Below are 20,160 nucleotides of genomic sequence, written 5' to 3'. Positions count from 1 at the left end.
CTCTCTGCCTTTCCACAAAGACGTGCACTGGGCAGTGTTTCCAGATGCTCAGGTTGTTGAGGATTGCAGATATTTTTCTTCAAGACAACTAATACAGACTTTGCCTTCATGCACTGAATTAGCAGCATACCAGGATGGCTGACTAGTCCAAATCCAACAGCGTCCAGCAGATGTTTCTGCCAAGACTTGGAAATATTTAGGCAGTGATTTACCCAGGAAGGATTTTTTTCCCCTTTAGTACAAAATGTGAAAAGCAATTGAAAAGAATCAGTATACGTTATATATTGTGGTGGTTTTTGTTGTTGTTTTTTTGACTGATTTAAGAAAAAAAAGCCTGAATTTCAATGTGAAAGTGTTGGTTCCATCACTGCAATAGTACCATAGACACAACCGTATATTTTTTTCTCTCCCAACCTGATCCCTGGCTGCTGCAGGGCTTTCACTCTTCCAGTATCATACCAAGAGCTCAACACCATGTGCTGAGCTGTTGGTATGATACTGGAAGAATTATATCTAGAAGTTCATGAAGGCATTTTAGAAGTTTTTACTTACTACTGGATTTACCTTGTCCCTTTCTCTCAAAGCATATACTATGTATGCCACCTCTTGAGACATAACCTTTTACCTGTGTGCTTTGTCTCTGAACCCAGAAATTGCAACAACATCCTCAAGAACATTACTTGATTAAAAATCATTGCATTTGTAACACATTTATTAGAGCACATCTCCCACTGGTAATTCATTTTTTATTGGAGGACCCCAAGATGCCCAAATGGTAGAATGACAGCTTAGAGTAAGTAGCATGCAATTATACCCAGTAATTACATGAAACACCAAACATGTATTAAATATACCTTGTAAGCTGCCTGATCTGTAGTGAAGCACTTGTGTTTTTCATTTGGGGAAAAAAATCCCAAAGAGTGAGCACTGCTTTGTGTAAAGGTTAGATTTGGAACAAAACTACATTTTTATATTGGGATCTTCTCCTATGCTTATTTGTAAATCAAAAGGTCAGGATGAATAATATGGAAATTGGACCTTGCTATGATTTTAGAAGACTTAATAGCATAAAAGCTGTGCATTCTTAAAGCAATGCTTCTATGCAAATAAAAATCTGATATAGTTTTGTGATGCGAGTAGTTTAGGATAATACAGAAAAGGCTATACAGTTGTCAGACTTCAGTATAACTATTCCTTTAACAATCCCGTATTCACCTAGCAGAGGTAGTCCTCATTTATGAGAGGTGATGTATTACAGCAGTTCCTAGCAGTAAACACAGTTCTCCACAAGAAAGGCAAGTTGGGGTCATCCAGATATCTGGTGTTAGGAAACATCCCCTTGAAGCTTCTCCTCTATGCTAACTGCTGCTGTGTACATCGTGGCAAGAAAACCTCTAAAGGAAATTAGTATTTGTCTAAAGATTTCACACTGACAATTTCCTTTAACCCGCACCACTACTCTCCTTGCACATGTAGCCTTCGAAATCCTAAGCTCAAAATACTGCAATTTGGCATTGCTACATGGAGCAGAACATACAGGTCCAGAGAATCAAATAAGGAATTCTGCAACCTATATGGAAATAACAAGAAGCAAATAAGGTGGTACCTTACTCTTTCCTTCCTACCTCCAGTACTGGATAAGGTAGCACCAGGAGGTTAAAAAAACAAGCAAAAAAAACCCACTATTTTCCAGGCCTTAAGGCAGCATGACCTTTACTCAGTAGCTGTATCGTGCTGGTATTGGAAATGGGTACAGAACTCCTAAGGAAATGAGACCTAATGCCTCTGGGAAACAAAGATCCTGAATAGGTCTTTCTCAACTGCAGAACTATTTTTTTTTTATTTTAATATCTCTAACACTAGTTAAAGTGAGACAGTGGCAGACAACCACTGGAACTTCCCACCAAAATATCAAATACTCCATGGCCAGAGTAGCTGAAAGGAAATGACTGTTAATACTAGTAAACGCATCAAGAACATCAACGGTTTAAGAGGTATGAGGCACACTATAAATAGGATGAAGGTAAATGGTAAAGCTGGGTTGAAATATTCCTTAGGGTGGCTGCCTAAGCAAACACAGGAGATCTGTTTTCTAGCCAAGCTTCATGTCTCAAAACAATGATGTGTGTTATTTTCTCTTCCCTAGTTTGTTGTGATAGTCAGCATTATAAATTTCAAACCTCTGACCTATGATGACTACACCTTCCCTCTCTGGGCAAATCGCATTGGCTGGGGAATAGCGTTATCTTCCATGATACTCGTGCCTGCCTATATTATCTATAAATTTATGAATGTTCGTGGGACCTTTAAAGAAGTAAGTGAAATGCTAATAAAATGTCATGAAATGTTGCTATGAAATGAAACGGCTGGATCGAAGTTGGCAGTTTCTCTTGCTCCCCAAGCTTATTACTTATGAGTGACCTTTTGGATCCAACTGTCTGATGGGTTGGGGTTTTGAGGCAGGATTATTGCATCCCGTTCTACTTTCTAGAGAGAAATTAGCTTTCCAGAGAACACCATAATCATTTTATAAACTGATTTTTGATGCATGCAACTGATCTGATTGCTAAGATCTTGTCCTCCTTAACAAAAAAAAAAAAAAATACAAACCACGGTGTCTTCACGTTCAGCTTTAACCGATGGGCTTCATGCTGTTCTATCTAAACAAAGCCCCAAGTATGCTTTATCTACACTCTGCACAGGAGTGTTTCAGACTTATGTACAAAGTTAATTCAGAGCTGCTGTCATAGCACTGCACCCATCTCTAAAAACCACATCCACATGCTGGGAGGCAGGATGTGTCCCCAGCATAGCCCTGGGTTCAGAAGTGCCTTTGTTCATTTAACAATCACCCAGCAAAGACAGAAGGAATGCTTCACTGGGTCAGAGCAATTGGTTCCATTTAGCCCAGCATTTTATCTTTAACAGCAGCCACTCAGAGTTTGAATTCCTCTATCAAACACATGCCCTTATCTATTTAATGGAATTACTTCAACCTTTTGCCAAGGATAGAATCAATCTAGATCCTTCTATTGTATTCATCACTAAGACCAGAATGCTTGAAACTTTCTATTTGAGAGAGACCAAGGTGCTGAAATGGATCTGGAAATCAAGAAGCACTCCTAACTCCTATAGTATGGGCATTGCCTATGGTCTCATCATGAAGCCTCTTGCTTCTGTACTGCTGGAAGTGAGCCAGGGTACTAAGTAGCAGCATCCTTCACCACATAAACCCATTTTACCCATAACATACATGCTCCATGCACTGAATAAAGCAAAATCCCAAGGAGTAACAATTTGTGACCATCTTATTAAAAGCAGTAGTATAATAAGGCACTGAATTAAAAAAAAAAATACTAAATCAAATAATTTTCATAACAGTAAAGAATTTGACAATGAAAGCTTAATAGCTCTTTAACTTCACTTACATTTATGTCTAAGATTATTATTAACTCTGTTTAAAAGGAACCTTGTTTCCATGTGAAAAATGCATTGGTATCCTTACAATTCATTCCCCCATACTTTTCTTAATTTATCAGTTCAGAATGGCACAGGACCCAGGCTCACTGAGCATATCAGTTTTACCCTTGATGCCATTTTAAATTCTTATCTATGGCCTTAAAACCTCTAGGTTAGAAAGTAGAACTCCTCACTGCTATACAGCATCAGTTTTTGTCTTTGTCCCCTCACATGGCCATCATTTTATGACCCAATCTAAACTCAGACTTATAGCTAGCTCTAAGGCTTTCCTTTCTGACAGCTAGTTATGCAATGCTGCAGCAGGACATTGAGGCTCTTAAACTCCAAAACACCACTACACAGAGAATTAAGCAGAAAATAGCATCTTACCCTTTATCTGGGTAGGGCACATCCCCCTTGCACGGCCCTGGCAGTCCCTGAAGGATAAGTGTCTTGTTTCTGAAACACTACAGTCAACTCTTAATGCTCCCAATCAGAAAGGCACCCCAAAGTGGGAACCCCTCTCGCCCTGCATCTCACATCACGCACAACATCTAGGTTTCGTTTCTGGCTATTTTATTAGCCCTTCAGTTCTTTCCATTTCTGTGTGTTTACAAATCTGTTTTCTAACAGTACCTAAGTATCATTGATTAATTCGCACTAGCCCAACAGGCTTTTGCCAGCTTGCACAAGCTTACTGACAGTGGGATGCAGAAGCCAAAAACAGTCCAAAAGGAACCTTCATTCATTTGGTAGTGTTTGCAAATTTTTATTTTTACAGCTCCTGCAGATAGCAATTCTTCAGGCCCATCACAAGAAACATGGCAAAAAGCTATTATATTACACCCAAATGACTACCATAATACCGTAAGATATACCCTGAATCATGGCTCAAAGCATGCAGTTAGTATAATGTGAAGTCCTTAGGTTGGTTGAAAGTTTCTGGTAAACCAAAATCTGTGTGTGATCCAAATGGCACAGCAGCGGGCAGACAAGGGAGACATCAGGGATACAGCCAGCACCTCCTTCCTTTCCCACGGGGCCTAGCCAACCCCATTTCAGCACTAACATCAGAAGAGTGAATTTCGGGGGATGTTAAGTCCTGTTCGTGGTGTTCTCCATACGCTCTTGCTAAATATTTGGACTCCGTATTTGCATAAACTTTCTACTGTCACTTCTTATATTAAATGCTAATATCAAGGGGCTTACAAGAAGCTTGCTCTCTGTGACCGAGTTAAAGGCACATGACAGTGATATTAAAGATTTAAGTTACTGTTTTAAATAAAGTTCACGCCTCCCCATTGTAGACTGGGGACTGCAGACATAATCCCATTTCATATGTCTGACTTTCTCCTCTTCTTCCCCTCTGGTTTAGAGACTAGCTTACTGCATCACACCTGAAAACGAACACCAACTCGTGGCCCAAGGAAATGTCAGGCAGTTTAAGGTTTGTACTCCTTTCACCACGCTTTGTCTACTCATACCAACCCTTTCCTGCCTTTAGCAACAGCTGCAGGTTTGCACCGATCTCAGAGGATTCCCCCAGGTCTGTGGTTCTTTATTCCTGCCAGCGCAGCACTATGCAGGAGGCTCAGTACTACACGCACCAGGCTCAGAACGATGTGCACCAACTGTGATGGAAGGCTTTGGCACCTTCCTTCTTTCACTGTAAGGAAATGACTAAGCAAAATAGACAATGCTGCACATCACTTAAATCCGGTATCCTAGGTCATAATGGCTAATCACAGTAAGATCTCACCAAGGTATTTCCAGGCTATCATGTACATTTAAGCAACCCACATCCTCTCCCTCAGTTATTACACAGCAATCTGAAGTCATATTTTCTACACTTCAAGTATGACACAGGGTAAACAGCAACCAAAAATCCGGTGTCAGAGCTTAGACATAATAGCCATAAGAAAATCCTGTGCTAGGCTGTGTGGAATAGACTCTCCCCACAGACCTACAGTTGACTGAAACACAGCTGGAGACTTCTTAAGCAGACATGAAATATATGCTACAGTTTTCCAAATGCTGCTTTCCTTTTAGCAAATAAAATGAGCTCATTGAAATAAAGTCCTTTCCGTAGAAGATAAAAAGGATGCAAATATGAAGCTTGTTACTCTTATCAGCATCCGTGCTGGACCACTTTCTGCCTTCAAAGTTGAAAGCAACTAGAATTATTCACACCACCTCAAAACATGACCCAGATTTTATAATGGTCGTTTGTACGTTGGTATTGAAAACAGAAGTTTGCCTTTTGCTTACTCTGAAAAAATACTAAGGAAAGAAACTGTTTGAAGTATATATATTTTTTAATTTCAGATAAAATAATCCCAGTGCAGATTTATGGGGTGCAGAATGGAAGCAGAAAACAAGCTTCCTGTTCCATGACCACAGTTTATGTGATGTGGCCAAGATTCTGTAGTACCACAGCACCTCTTTCTGCCTTCTCATTCCCCTATTCCTGCCCTCAGTTATCCAAAGATCTGTAATGCTGCAGCTGTAAGTAATAGTGTTTTTTTTCCAGAGTCAGATGTTCCTGTGTGAATGGGATATTCCTACATAGCACTGGTCTTCTGAAACCAAATACGTAACGGCAAAAAGGAAGCAAACAGACATCACTTAAATTAGAAGAGTGTACATGGAAGCAAAACCCTAATGACCCCTCAAAATGTATCAAGCACGAGGGCACGTTATATTAGTTGGTTGGTGCCTTCAACAAGCAGCTAGGAATAGGTCTTACCACTAAAGTGTGGTTAGTGCTTTGTTATTCTTTAAGGTTGTACACAAAAAACACTGACCAAAATAACCAAGCAGGTACAAAAGTTTTCTTTGCATATGTTTCCACAGCCCTGGATACTAAAACTAAGCTGAGAGCTTAAGCTGAGAGCTGAATCCATAGCCTCTATATTCAGCATGTTTCTCACTGCTAACTGGAATCCAATGAAATTTAGTTGTGATCTATCGTTGTTCTGAGACCTCTTTGTAACTAAATTTGTCAAGCAATGTACTTAAAATCTTTCTAACCACTGTCACCTGATTCAACGTTATTAAACTACTTCTGTTCCCTTACAGCTTCAACACTGGCTAACAATATGACAACCGACAGGTTGAGGAAAAAGCCAATAAGTTAAGCTAAACTGGGAATACAGGAAAGTCAAGTTCAAAGCTCCCTCAATGATGCTTGGACCAGGCTGGCTCAGAGCTTACCTCCTGACTCTTTGAGGGAAGACATCTGCTCTCTGTTCTCAATGCCTCCCTTCTGTCACTTGGCTTCAAATGATTTTTAAAGACTCTGTTTAATTTTTCTTATCTCCTTTGGTGCCATGAGATCCCTACATGACCAAAACTTGTGAGTTTTGCTATTAGCAGAAGTGGAGGAGGGGGGAGCAGAGAAAAAAAAAAAAAAAAGCAATCAACATATGTTAAATGCTCTTTTATCGTGAAGAAGTGAATTAAACTTTTCAGACAGTAATAATTACTTCAGATACTCATACCACGACCTGCTTTAAACCAACACCACCTGAACATTCTTAGATCTAAGGAAAAAGTACATCTCAGTTATGAGGAAAGAGCAACTTTAACGATGTATTAATGTCACTAGCTTTCTTGCCATACTATCCTTTGGGATATGAGTTTGCATCCTTCTGAAATGAAGACGCAGTGCTTCATTTTCAGTGGTTTGTTATTAGTTTCTTCTCTTGGTGAAGAAGGTTGTCTTTGCTGTACATGTCTGTGCCATTTTCTGTCCGTTTAATTCTACAAGCTGACAAGCAACAGGAACAGAATTCCTGGTGTGGCTACTGAGTACAGAATACAGATTATACCACACTGTGCTTAGTCAAAAACATATTCCCTTCTGCCAACAACTGAAATAGCTTTATCACATGATCCATACTCTAGAGACTTGTCCAGTTAATTGTAAAGAGTCACGTACAAATAGTCAGACTTTCATCTCTTTCTTATATTATATGCCAAATAAAGAATGTACCATATATAAAATATATAGAAAGAAAATTATTTTTAGAATTATTTAATCTTCCCAGAGGCACCAAAATACCAAACCTTGGTTTTACGCTGCCATCACGAGCATGCTATTATACTCCCACCTGGATTCACCTACCAAAACATAGTAAGATTATGTTGAATGAATTAGAAGGATATTTTAGGCATACTCAGCTTCCTAACCCTGTTCCTGCTCTCCTCTCGGGCAGCATTATGCAAGCTAGAAGATACAGAACAAACTCTGCATTTGGGTGCTGTTCTCACTCTCTGTGGTCACACACCACTCTAGTATCTTCCCAGTGATCACTAGATTTGGTAGCTTTGAGTTTCTTTCTGTAGGTATTTATCACTAGATCTATAAGAAGTAAGAATTCTCAGAAGCAGTAGCTTCCGAGCTGAATCCAGCCTCGAGTTTACCTCTGGACCTTACCTCTGATATTTTTTCTTCTGTTTTCTTCTTTTTTACCTCTATATGTTCAATTCAGCTCATTTTTTAAGTTTATGTAGTACTTCTTTTTAAAGAGACCACTTACAAGGATGGGGCTTTTTATTCATAAAACGATTGAATTGTTTTCTTTTCCCTGTGTTCTCCCCCACCCACCCCCATTTTACATAATCCAATTCCAAAGTCCCAAGTGATGCTGGCCACGTTCGTTAAGCACTGCCCCCAAATTTCTTTCCTTATTCTTCCTTTTCCTCCAATGGAATCAATACTTCAGAGCAAACCAATTATTGTCCCATTTCTTTAAAAGACTGTGTGACAAAGCAGTTGTTTTTATTTAAATAGGGCTTTAAACCCAAAGAACAATCTTCTAATTATAAAGGCAGTCATATCTTCTGGTCCAGCTGATGGCCAGTAGCCATTTAAACCCTGTTATTAAATATATTTCAATAATAAAGGAGTTTAAAAGGCTACTGTTTTCATTCTGTAATTACAGGAAAGTCCAAACAGTGAAAATATGGTGAGTGTTTCAAAAAAAAACCATCCCACCAACTTTATAGCTAATCCTATTTTTATTGTTTCCATAACTACAGGGGAATCTTTTCATTGTTATAAAGCTTTTTTTTTTTTTTTTTTCCAATAAATACAGCTGCTTCAGTCACAGGTTTGGCACCGCTCAAAAGCTTCTTAGCATAGATATAATTACCAAGTTTTGAAACTCCTAGGGGCTTTTTACTGGGGAGTTTTAACTGCTTGTCACATTATATATTGCTTGGTTTGCTCATGTTTGCAAATGGTAACAGCCTGCATCCATGTTCGCTTGTGAAACACCCCACCACCACCCGGGTAGCAAAACCCATGCAGGAAAAGTGGTTTCATCACCACTCTGCTCTGAAATAAGGGCAAAACTATCTTAACATGGGAGTGGAAACAGCTTTACCCAGCACAGAAGAGTTTGATTGTATTTTAAATACCAGCTCCCGAGGCAAAGACCCACTACATTATTTTTGCTACTGTTTAGTTTAACACTTATAGCTCAGGACTCCGCCGCACTTTTACCATCTTGTTCTAAGGTTTTACAGACAAAATGTGCAATCTACACAGAAGACAATTGGCAAATCAGAGATAGCAGGAATAGCCCTAATGAGATGATGCATGATTGCACAACTGGGCTTTAAGTTCAAGATGTCGCCCAGAGGAAGTCTCCACAAAATAATATGACCTACTTCTGTCCCAGAAATGGAGAACATGTCCTCAGTTCTCCACAGAATAAGATGCTCAACTACCTCATGCCTCCTGGACGATAAATGATGCCATTAGACACAAATTAATGCCCTTTCAAGTAATAAAAACCCTTGTGAAGACAAGATTTTATTTCCATAGACGGTAATAAAAAAGCCACAGCTCCGGCACCCAGCTCCTTTTAGGCTCCCACTTTAAGCTCCCTAATGCATTTTCAGTATGGAAAATAGCAAATGCCACTAAGATCCTCATCTCCCTTCTGTTCAACCACTGCAGATAAAAAGATTACTCAGTCAGAATCTTATCACCCAGGGGGTTTCTTACCTGCAAGTCTTCCTCTGTCTTGAATTTTCAGCCAAGAAGCAGCTTCCCATTTCCCTCACCTACAACTGCTGGGGGAGCAGAGCCACTCTGGGGACTGGTGCTCTCCCAGATACCCCCTGCGATGACAAGTATATGCTGACGGAGTAGGCAGCCCACTTCCAAAACAAACAAACAAAATTTGGTTGCAAGCTTATCCGAGATGCAGCATCATTAGCCTGCTAATTCAGTTGGCTGTTTCATAGCAAGCCAGTGGGGAAAATTGGGTGAAGCGATTAAGTTGCTTATTTCACAGGTCTAGAAAAACATGGTCTTGAAAACCTTTTTTTAATCTGCTGAAGGAAGCAGCTGTCATACGTTAGCATCTCCCTTCCAGCCACCCCTACCTTCTTCTCTGTCACTGAAGACCACCTGCCTGTGACCCACGTTGTTTCATCAAGCCACAGAAAGTTAACACCAAAGAGAGGCTCTCCATTTTCCTTTGTACTCCCTCCGTACACACTGCAGGAACATTTTTCAACAGTTATTGTTCTATGGCTACATTACTGAAACTCCAGAGATTTACATTTCTACTGGGAAGACTATGGGTCCTTCATGGGCAGCTGCCCAAAAAGCACTAGTTGCATTTAGTGTTTGGCCTCTATTTGAGCCAAACCTTTTCTGTCAGTCTTTCTTGTGCTCTGTCATGTCCCGAGGCACATACCCTGGCAACACTTGAAACATATCTTACCCTAGTGAAGGAAATCCAGGATCAAACGTGATATTTTTAAATATAGAACATAGGAGGAGAAATACGTGTCTGTTACTGTTGTACATGTTCTCTAACTGCACGTGCAATGTATGTTGTATGTAATTTTCCCAGAGGAAGTTCCCTATAATTGGCCATTTCTTCTCAGCAAAATGCCTTTTAAATGCTATTACTAAAAACGTCAAGCCCAAACATCTTGTGTATACAACCACTCTCTACTCTATTGTTTTGGCATGAATCGAGTTTATTTTGTACTGCTAGGTTGTAGGAGGAGGGCACGTAGAAAGTTATTTTTCTTTTCATGTCTATTTTACAGTTCTTGTGATTCATACAGCAATCATTAACAGGTATTTGTTTTTGTGGGAGCAGGTAGCTGTCATTCGCATCCTGGACTGATTTCACTGAGCTTCGCCAGTCACTGGCAAGCATCAATCTCTTTCCTAAGATTCAGATTTAAACCTTCGATCAGCGTTCTTGAAAGAGGTGAGACTCACAAATGGCTTATTTGCTTCACCCAGTTAGAACTTTTTAAAATGGGCCTGAGGTACTCAGGCATAGGACAGTTATCACAGCTCAGTAAGTGACAGCATAGATTAGGTTACCTGCAGGAATTATATGTGTGTACTGAGCCTCTCAGAGCAGTAAAATGTTTATTCTAACAGTCTTCTCAGGGCTGACATGGGTCAGCCACTGTGCAAGAACTTGATCTCCCTAAATTAAAGGCCAACATGATGGTTCAGACTAGAAGTTCGACAAACAAGCTTGGCTGTAGTACTGGGAGATAGATCTTCTATAAAAAAATTTGGAAGCTTTCCTCAGAAGAAAAATGCTTTTTCAGTCTGCCCTCCTCAGACTCACACCCATGTTCCTGTTGGGGACTGTGGCCTGACCTAGCAAAGCAGTGGCACGTTAAGCTCTTAGATGAAGCTAAACAATTTGGAATACACTGCAGAAGTCCAACAGAATCTTGATGTAACCTTACTAGGTTCATATCTAAATACAAGCTGAGAGCTCACATACAAGCATATGAACTATATTAAGCAAATCTGGCCACAGCTCACTGCACAGGATTGAATTAGTGAGCTGCTTGGACGCATGAATTGTTACAGACCTTCCTTTACCAAACTGAGAGTGGTTGGTACATGAGAACAGCGTGAAATTGTTTGTATATGCTCTGTCTCAGAAGACCAGCCAGCACATGCTAGCTTCCTTTAGGAAAAGGTTACACCCGTACAGGACATAGCAAAGCAGTCAAGAATTACTTTTTTTCAGAAAGTACTTGACATCAGTTAAGCAGTCAGTGACCTTGCATCACTGAGTTTCAGAGAGGATCAGATGAAGGAAATTGTTGGAGCTCAAGGGTCCTTTTGAGCGTTTCTGTGCTATGGAAAATAGCTTTTTGTTCAGCTATTTCAGTCCTTGTAACACAGACTTCGATGGGAACAATTCTCCAAGCACCTGCTCCCCTCTAATTAATACTCTTGAATTCATACTCGTGAAGGACAGTTTTTGCTGGCTATCACCCAAGAGCACTCAGTGAGCACACACATGTTCTTTAGCTGTGATTAAAAGTACAATTGCTCATTTTTGCCTGCTTAAGCTTACCTGGGGAATGATAAGACCTGTGCACCATGCCACGTATAGAGAAGATTTTCTTAAGACACAATATTTCAGATATTTTGCATGTTGTTCCAAATAAGAGATGTATCTACCTAGGCCCAAGATCCTTAGCTGGTAATTGGTAAAGCAGTACTGTTCACTGCCTGAGAACTAATTTAGATGCATCTACATGCATCGAGTATTGACTGCTACAGAGAACTAGATGGCAGATAAAGACATGTCAGCCAGCAGAAGAATGTAACCAGCTGCATTCAATGACAGAATTTCATCAGTTTTTCCTTTGCCATCTAACAACTGAATATATTTAGAGAGTTTTCAACCACTGTATGACTGCCCTAGTGGAAGCACATAGAAATTGAAGTCTGAGTAACAGAAGTCCCAAGTACTGGGTAAAGTTGTCCTCCTTAGAGAGACGTGGAGATACCTGGATGCTAGCTTTCTGGATGCTTTTGGGGAGGGATGGGGTCAGGGGAAAGGAGAAACAGGCAGGGCAGGCTCAAGTAACAGTCCAGCCTTCGTGTCAAGGCCCCATTACCCCAGCGGGCCTTCCTGTGCCTCAGCACCAACAGCAAGCCTGGGCTGCCCAGGTGCTTTGCTCTCATTCTTTCTAAAGGTGTTTCTTTATCTGCCATGCTGACCAAAAGTTGCTTAGTTTCCTTAACGAGGGTACAGAATAATTTCAGCGAACAAAGAAAATCACTAAGCCTTAAACCGGCTCTCTTAAAGGTGTCATGGTTTCTTGGTCACCACCAAGAGGCCTCAGAGTTGCAGGTGACCTGCATTTGCAATGAGTTACAGCGCACTCTGAGCCTACCTGAAAGATGTAGCCTTCATGTGCTATGGATAGTGTCACTTGTAAAGGGAGAGTCTCCAAATAGTACATTTTGAAACTATCTCCTAAAAGGCCTGATCAAGATTTGCCTTACAGATAAAAGCTTTATAGTGAGTGTTTACTTGGTTTACACCAATGTTTTACTTAATTTGTAATGCCTTTTTATAGCAGTGACTAGACATTACCTTAGATAAGGGTATCTCTGTATAGGAAATATTTTAATATTTTTACCAGTTCTTTTTAATTTTCATAGAATGTAAGTGTATATTGTAAGGCGACAAACTCAACTTTGCTGTAACAAGGTTATCACACAGGACCTATTTCTCCATTATAAGATTTTGTAGTCAGCCAGTCTAGTTCCATAGCACGTTGGCCTTTTGAGTATAAATGTAAACACGCGATCAAGGAGAATAAAACATTATCTACAGCTAATGCACATTGTAGCACAATATTCTCCATTGCTGCCTTAATATCATATGAACAAGTCGTATGGTTTTTAATTTATATTGTAAAAGAAACAGAGCATCCTTTGGCTGCAATTTTGTGTTCTTAGACAACTCGACATTAAACCAGGTTAGTGTCCAACAGGTCAACTTCCAAAGCAAGAGATCATATTGCAGTTTTCAGGAATAAGTTTACGCAGGAGTTCAGAACTTGCCACTAGTAAAAATACTCTCCAAAGTGCCCCAGTGACCAAGTGTCCAAACACAGCCATGACATTTCCACAGCCGACTCCATTAACTGTGCAATCTGCAGGTCCGTTCACCTCTTTTTTTTTCTCCCTATATGTCTTTGGTTATCTGGGGAAATGGCATTTCAATTTTATTTTATATTTTTTTGAAAGGGAGACACCTACATGCCCATGTGTAATTAGAAACAACTACAATTCTTATAAATATGGATATGGATGTGTGTGATGTGTGCTGGTTACCTATACTTAAAATGCTGATAAAGATGGTGAATGTAAAGTATTTGTCCTCATTCTTCTGTCTGTCTGTGATCAGTGTAAATAAGAACTGTTTTAAGCTGTGCATTAATGTAACAGATTATTCCAATATTGTGTATAAAATTATTTAAATAAATAAAATCTGAGAAATATGCACATAAAAAAGAGTATAAAGGAAAACCTTATGTACCAAGAATTTACTTGTGGCAGTCGATTAAAAGCTGAACTGAGAACTTTGCTCATTGTCAGTCCTCCTCCCAGCTGCGATGGGCATCATGCCCTTTGCACAATTCTAGCCCATGCTTGCCAGCAGCTGCAGGGCACTGGTTCTGCAGCACCCTCCGAGGCAGAAGACTGGCCTCAGAGGCCAGCAGGGCTGGAGCAGGACAGTTCGCAGCCCTGCTCCAAAGGCCTCCACAAGTAAGGCTGCAGCTGGCTTAACAGACTGGCAGCCACCTACAACCCAAAGAGGGTACAGCTCTCAACCTTCAGGAGGTGGTTGACATCCTTTAAGTGCCCCGTGGGTATTAGCTTCCACAGGTGAACTCCCTTCAGGAACATAATTAGAGCAAGGCAAATCAAAGTCTCACAACCAGAAGGAAAAATCAAGGCCTTCAAAAACCATAAAATTGGTCCAAATGCATAGCACAAAAGCTGTAATTCCCTGAGGCTACATTGTTTCCCTTTTTCCTTTTGTTCATCCCTTAACTTGCCATCACAAGCAATAGCCATAAGAGCATTATTCTTAATTTATGGATCAGCCAGGCTACTCATCTGGCACAGAAAAATGGATAATCATGATCTGTTGCAACTTAAACAATTTGCTTATTTTCCTGCATGGAACATCACATGTCACTCTTGCAGTCAAATGGAACCTTCTCTTAAATAATCTCAATTATCTACACACAAATTTTGTACCTGTCAGGTACAGAGACTAATCTATTTCCCTCAGCTACTTCAAATATATCAGTGCTGTTAAGGTACAGCCTTCAGTTTTTTATATTCCTCTATCTTCAAGCAAGAAAAAAAAATATTTAACATAGCTGAGAACTCGGAATAACAAAATTTGTGCCAATTTTTAATGATGCAAAATATTTAAACCCAGAAGTTAGTATTAAAATAATTCCAAGTTGCTTTGTTAATATACCTGTGCTTCATTAATATACCAGTGCTTCACAAGTTTTTCTTTAAACCAATTCTGTTGTTCAGCAAGTCTGTGTATGAAATTTCCACTGTTGGCTACCCTGTGCCCTCACTTTTACCACATTGCCATCTTGACCCCAATTCAGTCCTTTTGCAAGTCTGGCTCAGCATTAGCACACTTAGGAAAATAAAATGAGGCAGGGCTCACTTAAAATAATAGAAACCTTGTCCCCTTTTCAAAGTACCATAGAAAACAAGTTTCTTGTCTGCACGTGGATAACAATATGATTTTTTTTTCTAGTTATTTCTCTAATTTGCTCAAAAAATAACCTAAATTATAGCCTTTTCCAACACACAGGAAAGCAACAGCAGATCAGGTACCAATGACACTCATGGTAAAAGCTATCAGGAATAGCAGTAATACACTTTCCTATCTCCAATTTCTCAACATCTACTTTTCTTACAGCTAAACACGAGATTTCAATTTGCCCTCTCTACCTGAATATTTACAACTTAAATTAACTTAAAATTTTGTGGTGTGCTTCTGCACTTTATCTTTGAATTGAAAATTGGAGGCTGGGGAGAAGTCAAAATGCACCTAGTTCTTCCTTTTAGAAGTAATAACTGCAAGTAATAATCTTTTGTTTAAGGAGTCTGAAGAGAAAACAATTTAGCTTTATTTTTCTTAAACTACAAATATACTGCTATGTTTGGTGGAAGAACTAGAAACGCTTGCATAATCCAATGGATAATTAGAGCAATAAATCAGAAGTAATTATTTGAGAATGGAAAGTCCCCCTGCTTCCTCAACAATGAAAACAGCGATAGTACAGCACAGCTATGGAAAGTTTTGCAAGACCTCAGAGCAGAGCAATGGCATACATTTCGCATTAGAACTCTTCACTCAGTTATTAAAGCTCAGTAAAACACCCAAAAAAGTGACTTTAAAAAATTGTATTTAAACATAAAATTATGTTTAACACAAGTGTTCTGAAGCATGGTTCTCTCAAAGTTCATCTCAAAGTTCATAGTAACCAGACAAGGAACCAACCTTCTGGTCTTATAACAGCTCAGATTTAGCCAGCCAACAGCGAAAGCCTTGATCCAGCACGGACCCAAAGAAACGAGCAACACCAATTCTGCTTTAGAATAAATCAAACTGTAATGTTTACTATCATTTCAGGCAAAAATCTATTGTCAAACCATTGATTTCCTTTTCAGTAAGGATGTAGTTCACAGACTACACAGACAAAAATCAATTTTAACCCAAATACATGATATTACATACATTTTCAGAAGGTACCAGTGCTGGTGGTTTATTACTTGTCATCACTAAGACCGAGAAAAACAAAACACAATTTAAGACACCTACAGTAATAGTAAAATAAATTCATTACAATTTTCACGTGTTTTGTGATTTAGCCAAAAAATAACCAAGCAGGGAACTCTGTTGGACAAGACCTTTCCTCCTTAACTGCCAATCACAAACTGTTCACAGACTGGCCTGGAGTTCCAGTTGTCACAGCTAATTGACACAGAATTACAGTTCTTGTGAATTCATGAGATTAATGCTCAGAATTAGGTTTTCAGCTTTATTTCCAAAAGAAAAAAAAGCATTTGCTTCCAAAAATTCTAACACAAAAATTATTGCGTCTACAGAAATTTCTGCAAGCAGCTATTTGCTACAATATTACCAAATGTGAACATAAAGGTTTGCAAACAGAGCAAAACTACAACTGACATTTTTGGTCCCAGCAGTTATTCATGAACAATTCTGAGAAATGTTTGCTCAGCTGTGCCCCGGCAGTTCACACAGCTTGGAGCACGACACTGGCCTGCTCAGAGCTTGATTTTGGTCTTTGTGATTGCATGCACGGTTGGCGTTGCGTTGCCAGCACCACAGAGGAGCGTTGCAGTCCCTTGAGACCTTCCACGTTGCATGTCTGCACTTAAATACTCCTTCACACATTTTGTAATGAAGTTGAGTTTCATTACATGCTCCTTTTTTCCTCTAATATGTACGCTACCTTTTATTATTAAATGATTTGAGAATGACATGGTGTCCTACTCCTGCCAAACCAAGTATGCAGAGTTAAACCACTTCTGCTGTAAAGTCAGTTCTGCAATTTACCAATTCTGGGCAGATGAACAGCAGGGAAGGATTCAGAGTACCTTCACGTGGGGCCCTCGTTATGTGAATTCAGATGGGGACTAGGATTTTCCCAGCATCCAGCATTATTGACATGACCATCATTGTATTCTCCAGGCCTGTTTGTAGAGGATGGAGAAGCCTAGTTGCTGCGACAATTCCTGTACACCACTCAAGAGTCCTTGGAAATTGATTACACCTCCTCCGTCTCTACATTGGTGAGCCTCAGTGAACATATGCAGGTAGAATTAAGGCCCCGTTAGCTCCCAGTTTTTCAGCTTCAAAGATTAAGAATGGAGTGGTAACATGTTTAAACAGGTTTTCTTTTTAGCTCAGGGTAATTATGTCAGGAGAAAGAAGAGATCTATGACTGAGTTGAAGTCAGAAGAAACAGTCACAACATGAATGCTTCAATTCAGTAATTCCAGCCCATTTTGTGTCTTCATAATATTTGTGCATTTAAAAAGATGGATTTGCATAGAGAAGCTTGCATAAGAACCTGGTTTGCTACTTGACTCTCAAGAATAAATCCAGTTCACATCACTGCTTTGTATATTGTTTGAACAGCACAAAGGGAAAGGAACATGTCTAAAGACGGGTTTGTAACAGCTTGCTTGTGTTACTTCCAGAAGATGATTATTCAGACGTTCATGACCCACACAAATCATTCCCTTACTGAAAGATGCACAACATCTACATGTTCACTACAATGACCTACTCTATCATTGTTAAATAAGTCATACACTTTTCTTGGCCATGAATAATAGTTCATCATATAGATGCCAGCAACAAGTGACTTTTCATCAAGCCGTTCTCTGAAGCTGCAACAACCAATTCTGAGGTCCCAGGGGATATATAAACCTTGTGCAATAATCTGATGGCAAGACTGCTTACAAAGCTAATAGCTGTATTATGCTGCAACAGATGTTTTAACAAAAACAATCAGACTCTAAAAAGCAACAATCCTATTTGCCAAATGATCAATTAAGTTTCAGACCAGCAGTTTTGTTTCCTTAAAAATATGTAAGAACACCCAACACTAACATTTGAGTGTTGTTTTTTTTATCCAAAAACTATTTTCTGTAAAGCATACAAATCTCTTGAAAAGCAAAATCTTTAAGCACAGAGTCAAGAACGCAAGTACTATATGCCAGATGACTACTGAATCATCACATACAATGGGCCACAACATGTGTTTGGAGCTTCAAGTATGAGGAGTTACAGCTCTGGACACATGCTTGTGCCAAGCATTTCCACCTGGATGACAGCATTTTTGGAACCTACAAGTCCCCTACTCTTCCTCACAGAAGAAATGCAGAATCCTCACTTCTGAGCAGCAGAAATAATACAGGCATCTCAAGTCTGTGCTTTACAGAGCCTGATTTGTAGGTTCTTCATTGCACCCTGTCCTTAATAATCACAGACATACCCAACACAAATACTGCACTGAACAATAATATTCCTAGGGAAGGACATTAAATATTGAACAAGTTTTAAAGGTAAGTAATTTACTTCCATTAAATATTGAACAAGTTTTAAAGGTAAGTAATTTACTTCCAATCCTAAAGATTTTTTTTCCCAGATTTGTCTGAGCACAATCAAAAAGTATGCTTTAAAGGCAGCACCAAGCTATAAAGTGACCACCTTCTGAAAAAATGTGACTATTCATCTTACTGACACCTCAGCTTGGCTCAAAGGAGACAGGGTAGAGGAAATTAGCTTCTGCTGTTTCTGAGTTTGTGAGATGGGAAAATAGTCTGAACTCTGCATACAGAATTCAATGATGCTGTTGAGTTAGCAGCTCACCAGTAACTCCACGTTTCTAGGTGCCAGATATTTAATCCCACAAGGTTGGGATCCTTGCAGTTCTAGAAATTTAATTTCCAAAGGGATAGCTTGTTCAAGGTTGGTTTGATTACCAGCGACAGTTGTGAACTTATGTCCAGGGCTGTCCACATTTTGTTTTCTGGATGGCATCTGGTGATCAGCTGAAAGCAGATCTGACATGCATGCAAGACACTACCATAATGAAATCTAGAGAATAAGATTAGCGCATCAGTGGAAGAATGTACTTGGATATAGTCTAAACAACAACAGAACAGCAGTATACAACACGGAAAAGAAACATATCTGAAACAATATCTGAAAATTATAAAATAGGGAAACTAGAAGCATTTATTCATGCAAACTAATGCTCCTCTAATTGTAGACATGCATCTACAGTTAAACAGCTCTCTACAAGTAATCTCCATATGGAAGTGAAGGTAGACACTGACATGAATGGCAATTAATATGCCGGTATATACATGGATTTAATAAAATATAGACATTTATTTCAATAATTATATTTCAATAATTTATTTCAATAATTCAAAAATACCTTCTTTTTCAGATCTATCCATTGGGGTTTATTGACTGAAAAAAAATATTGTTTTTACCTTTGACCAACAGGTTATGAGATAACAGGATTACATTTGGATCCCAACTACATCAACCTTGTCACAGCGACTTAAAAAGCAACATTAAGGCAATCTGGTAAGAAAGATTGCAAGAACACAATTGTCACCTAGAGTAAGTTAATAAGGAGCTTCCCACTGATCTTTCCAAATACTGTAAAATAAAATTTAGGAGCTCAAGGACATGAAAATAACCTATTTAAGTGAACACAGAAAGGTAGTGAAATAGGTTAGCCATTATTGCTTTTAGAATATTTCTTAGTTTCAGTTTTTCATGCACATGCATACTTACAACACAAAGAAAGAGCAACCTTCCTCCCTGTATCCAACTGATAGGCAGATGCTTAGTACAGAAGTCATTAGATCTAGCTTCAAATCCTATTCTAATTCAAGCTGACCTATTTTTATGTCACTTTCTCGCTGAAGTGGTTAGTGCAGCCATCTACAGACCATCATTCATTGTGACTCAGTGCCACAGGCTGGCTTTCAGCCCAAATATTACCATGAGCTGCTCCTGACCCTGCTCTGGTAGAGTAACTGTGCAGTTTAGGTTACTGATAATCCACCTGTAACTCTGAGTGGAAATTCTATTTCCTTTGAAAGTTTCACCTACATTCACTCCACCAAACTGTACATTTTTTACTTTGAGATTTGTTACCTTTCACATAAACCTTTCCAGAGAGCTACCATAGAAATAAAGTAGGGAAAGAAAAAAAAAAATCACAAAGCTATAATTTCAAGCAGAGAAATAATACCACCTTTCAAAGAAGAGGTGCTTGTCATTCCAATTTGTA

The 20,160-nt window shown here is 39.2% G+C and overlaps 1 protein-coding gene and 1 long non-coding RNA gene across 3 annotated transcripts in view; one reads left to right on the top strand and one right to left on the bottom strand.

Moving 5' to 3' along the window:
- The window catches only part of SLC6A2 (solute carrier family 6 member 2), a 73,407-nt gene extending 59,624 nt beyond the window's left edge, over nt 1–13,783 (top strand). For both annotated transcript variants that reach the window (XM_035337120.1, XM_035337121.1), the window contains exons 13-15: nt 2,147–2,314; nt 4,835–4,906; nt 6,538–13,783. In XM_035337120.1, coding sequence (XP_035193011.1) covers nt 2,147–2,314; nt 4,835–4,906; nt 6,538–6,561 — 264 coding nt within the window. In that variant the 3' untranslated portion in view covers nt 6,562–13,783. The remainder of the gene's footprint in view (nt 1–2,146; nt 2,315–4,834; nt 4,907–6,537) is intronic.
- LOC118172922 overlaps nt 1–20,160 on the bottom strand; it is a 256,732-nt gene that overhangs the window by 203,373 nt on the left and 33,199 nt on the right. The gene's annotated exons all lie outside the window — the stretch shown is intronic.

The sequence above is a fragment of the Oxyura jamaicensis genome, chromosome 11 (assembly GCF_011077185.1).
Source record: "Oxyura jamaicensis isolate SHBP4307 breed ruddy duck chromosome 11, BPBGC_Ojam_1.0, whole genome shotgun sequence".
Taxonomy (NCBI): Eukaryota; Metazoa; Chordata; class Aves; order Anseriformes; family Anatidae; genus Oxyura; species Oxyura jamaicensis.
Note: the sequence above shows the minus strand (reverse complement) of the source record. Positions and strands in the feature narration are given on the sequence as shown.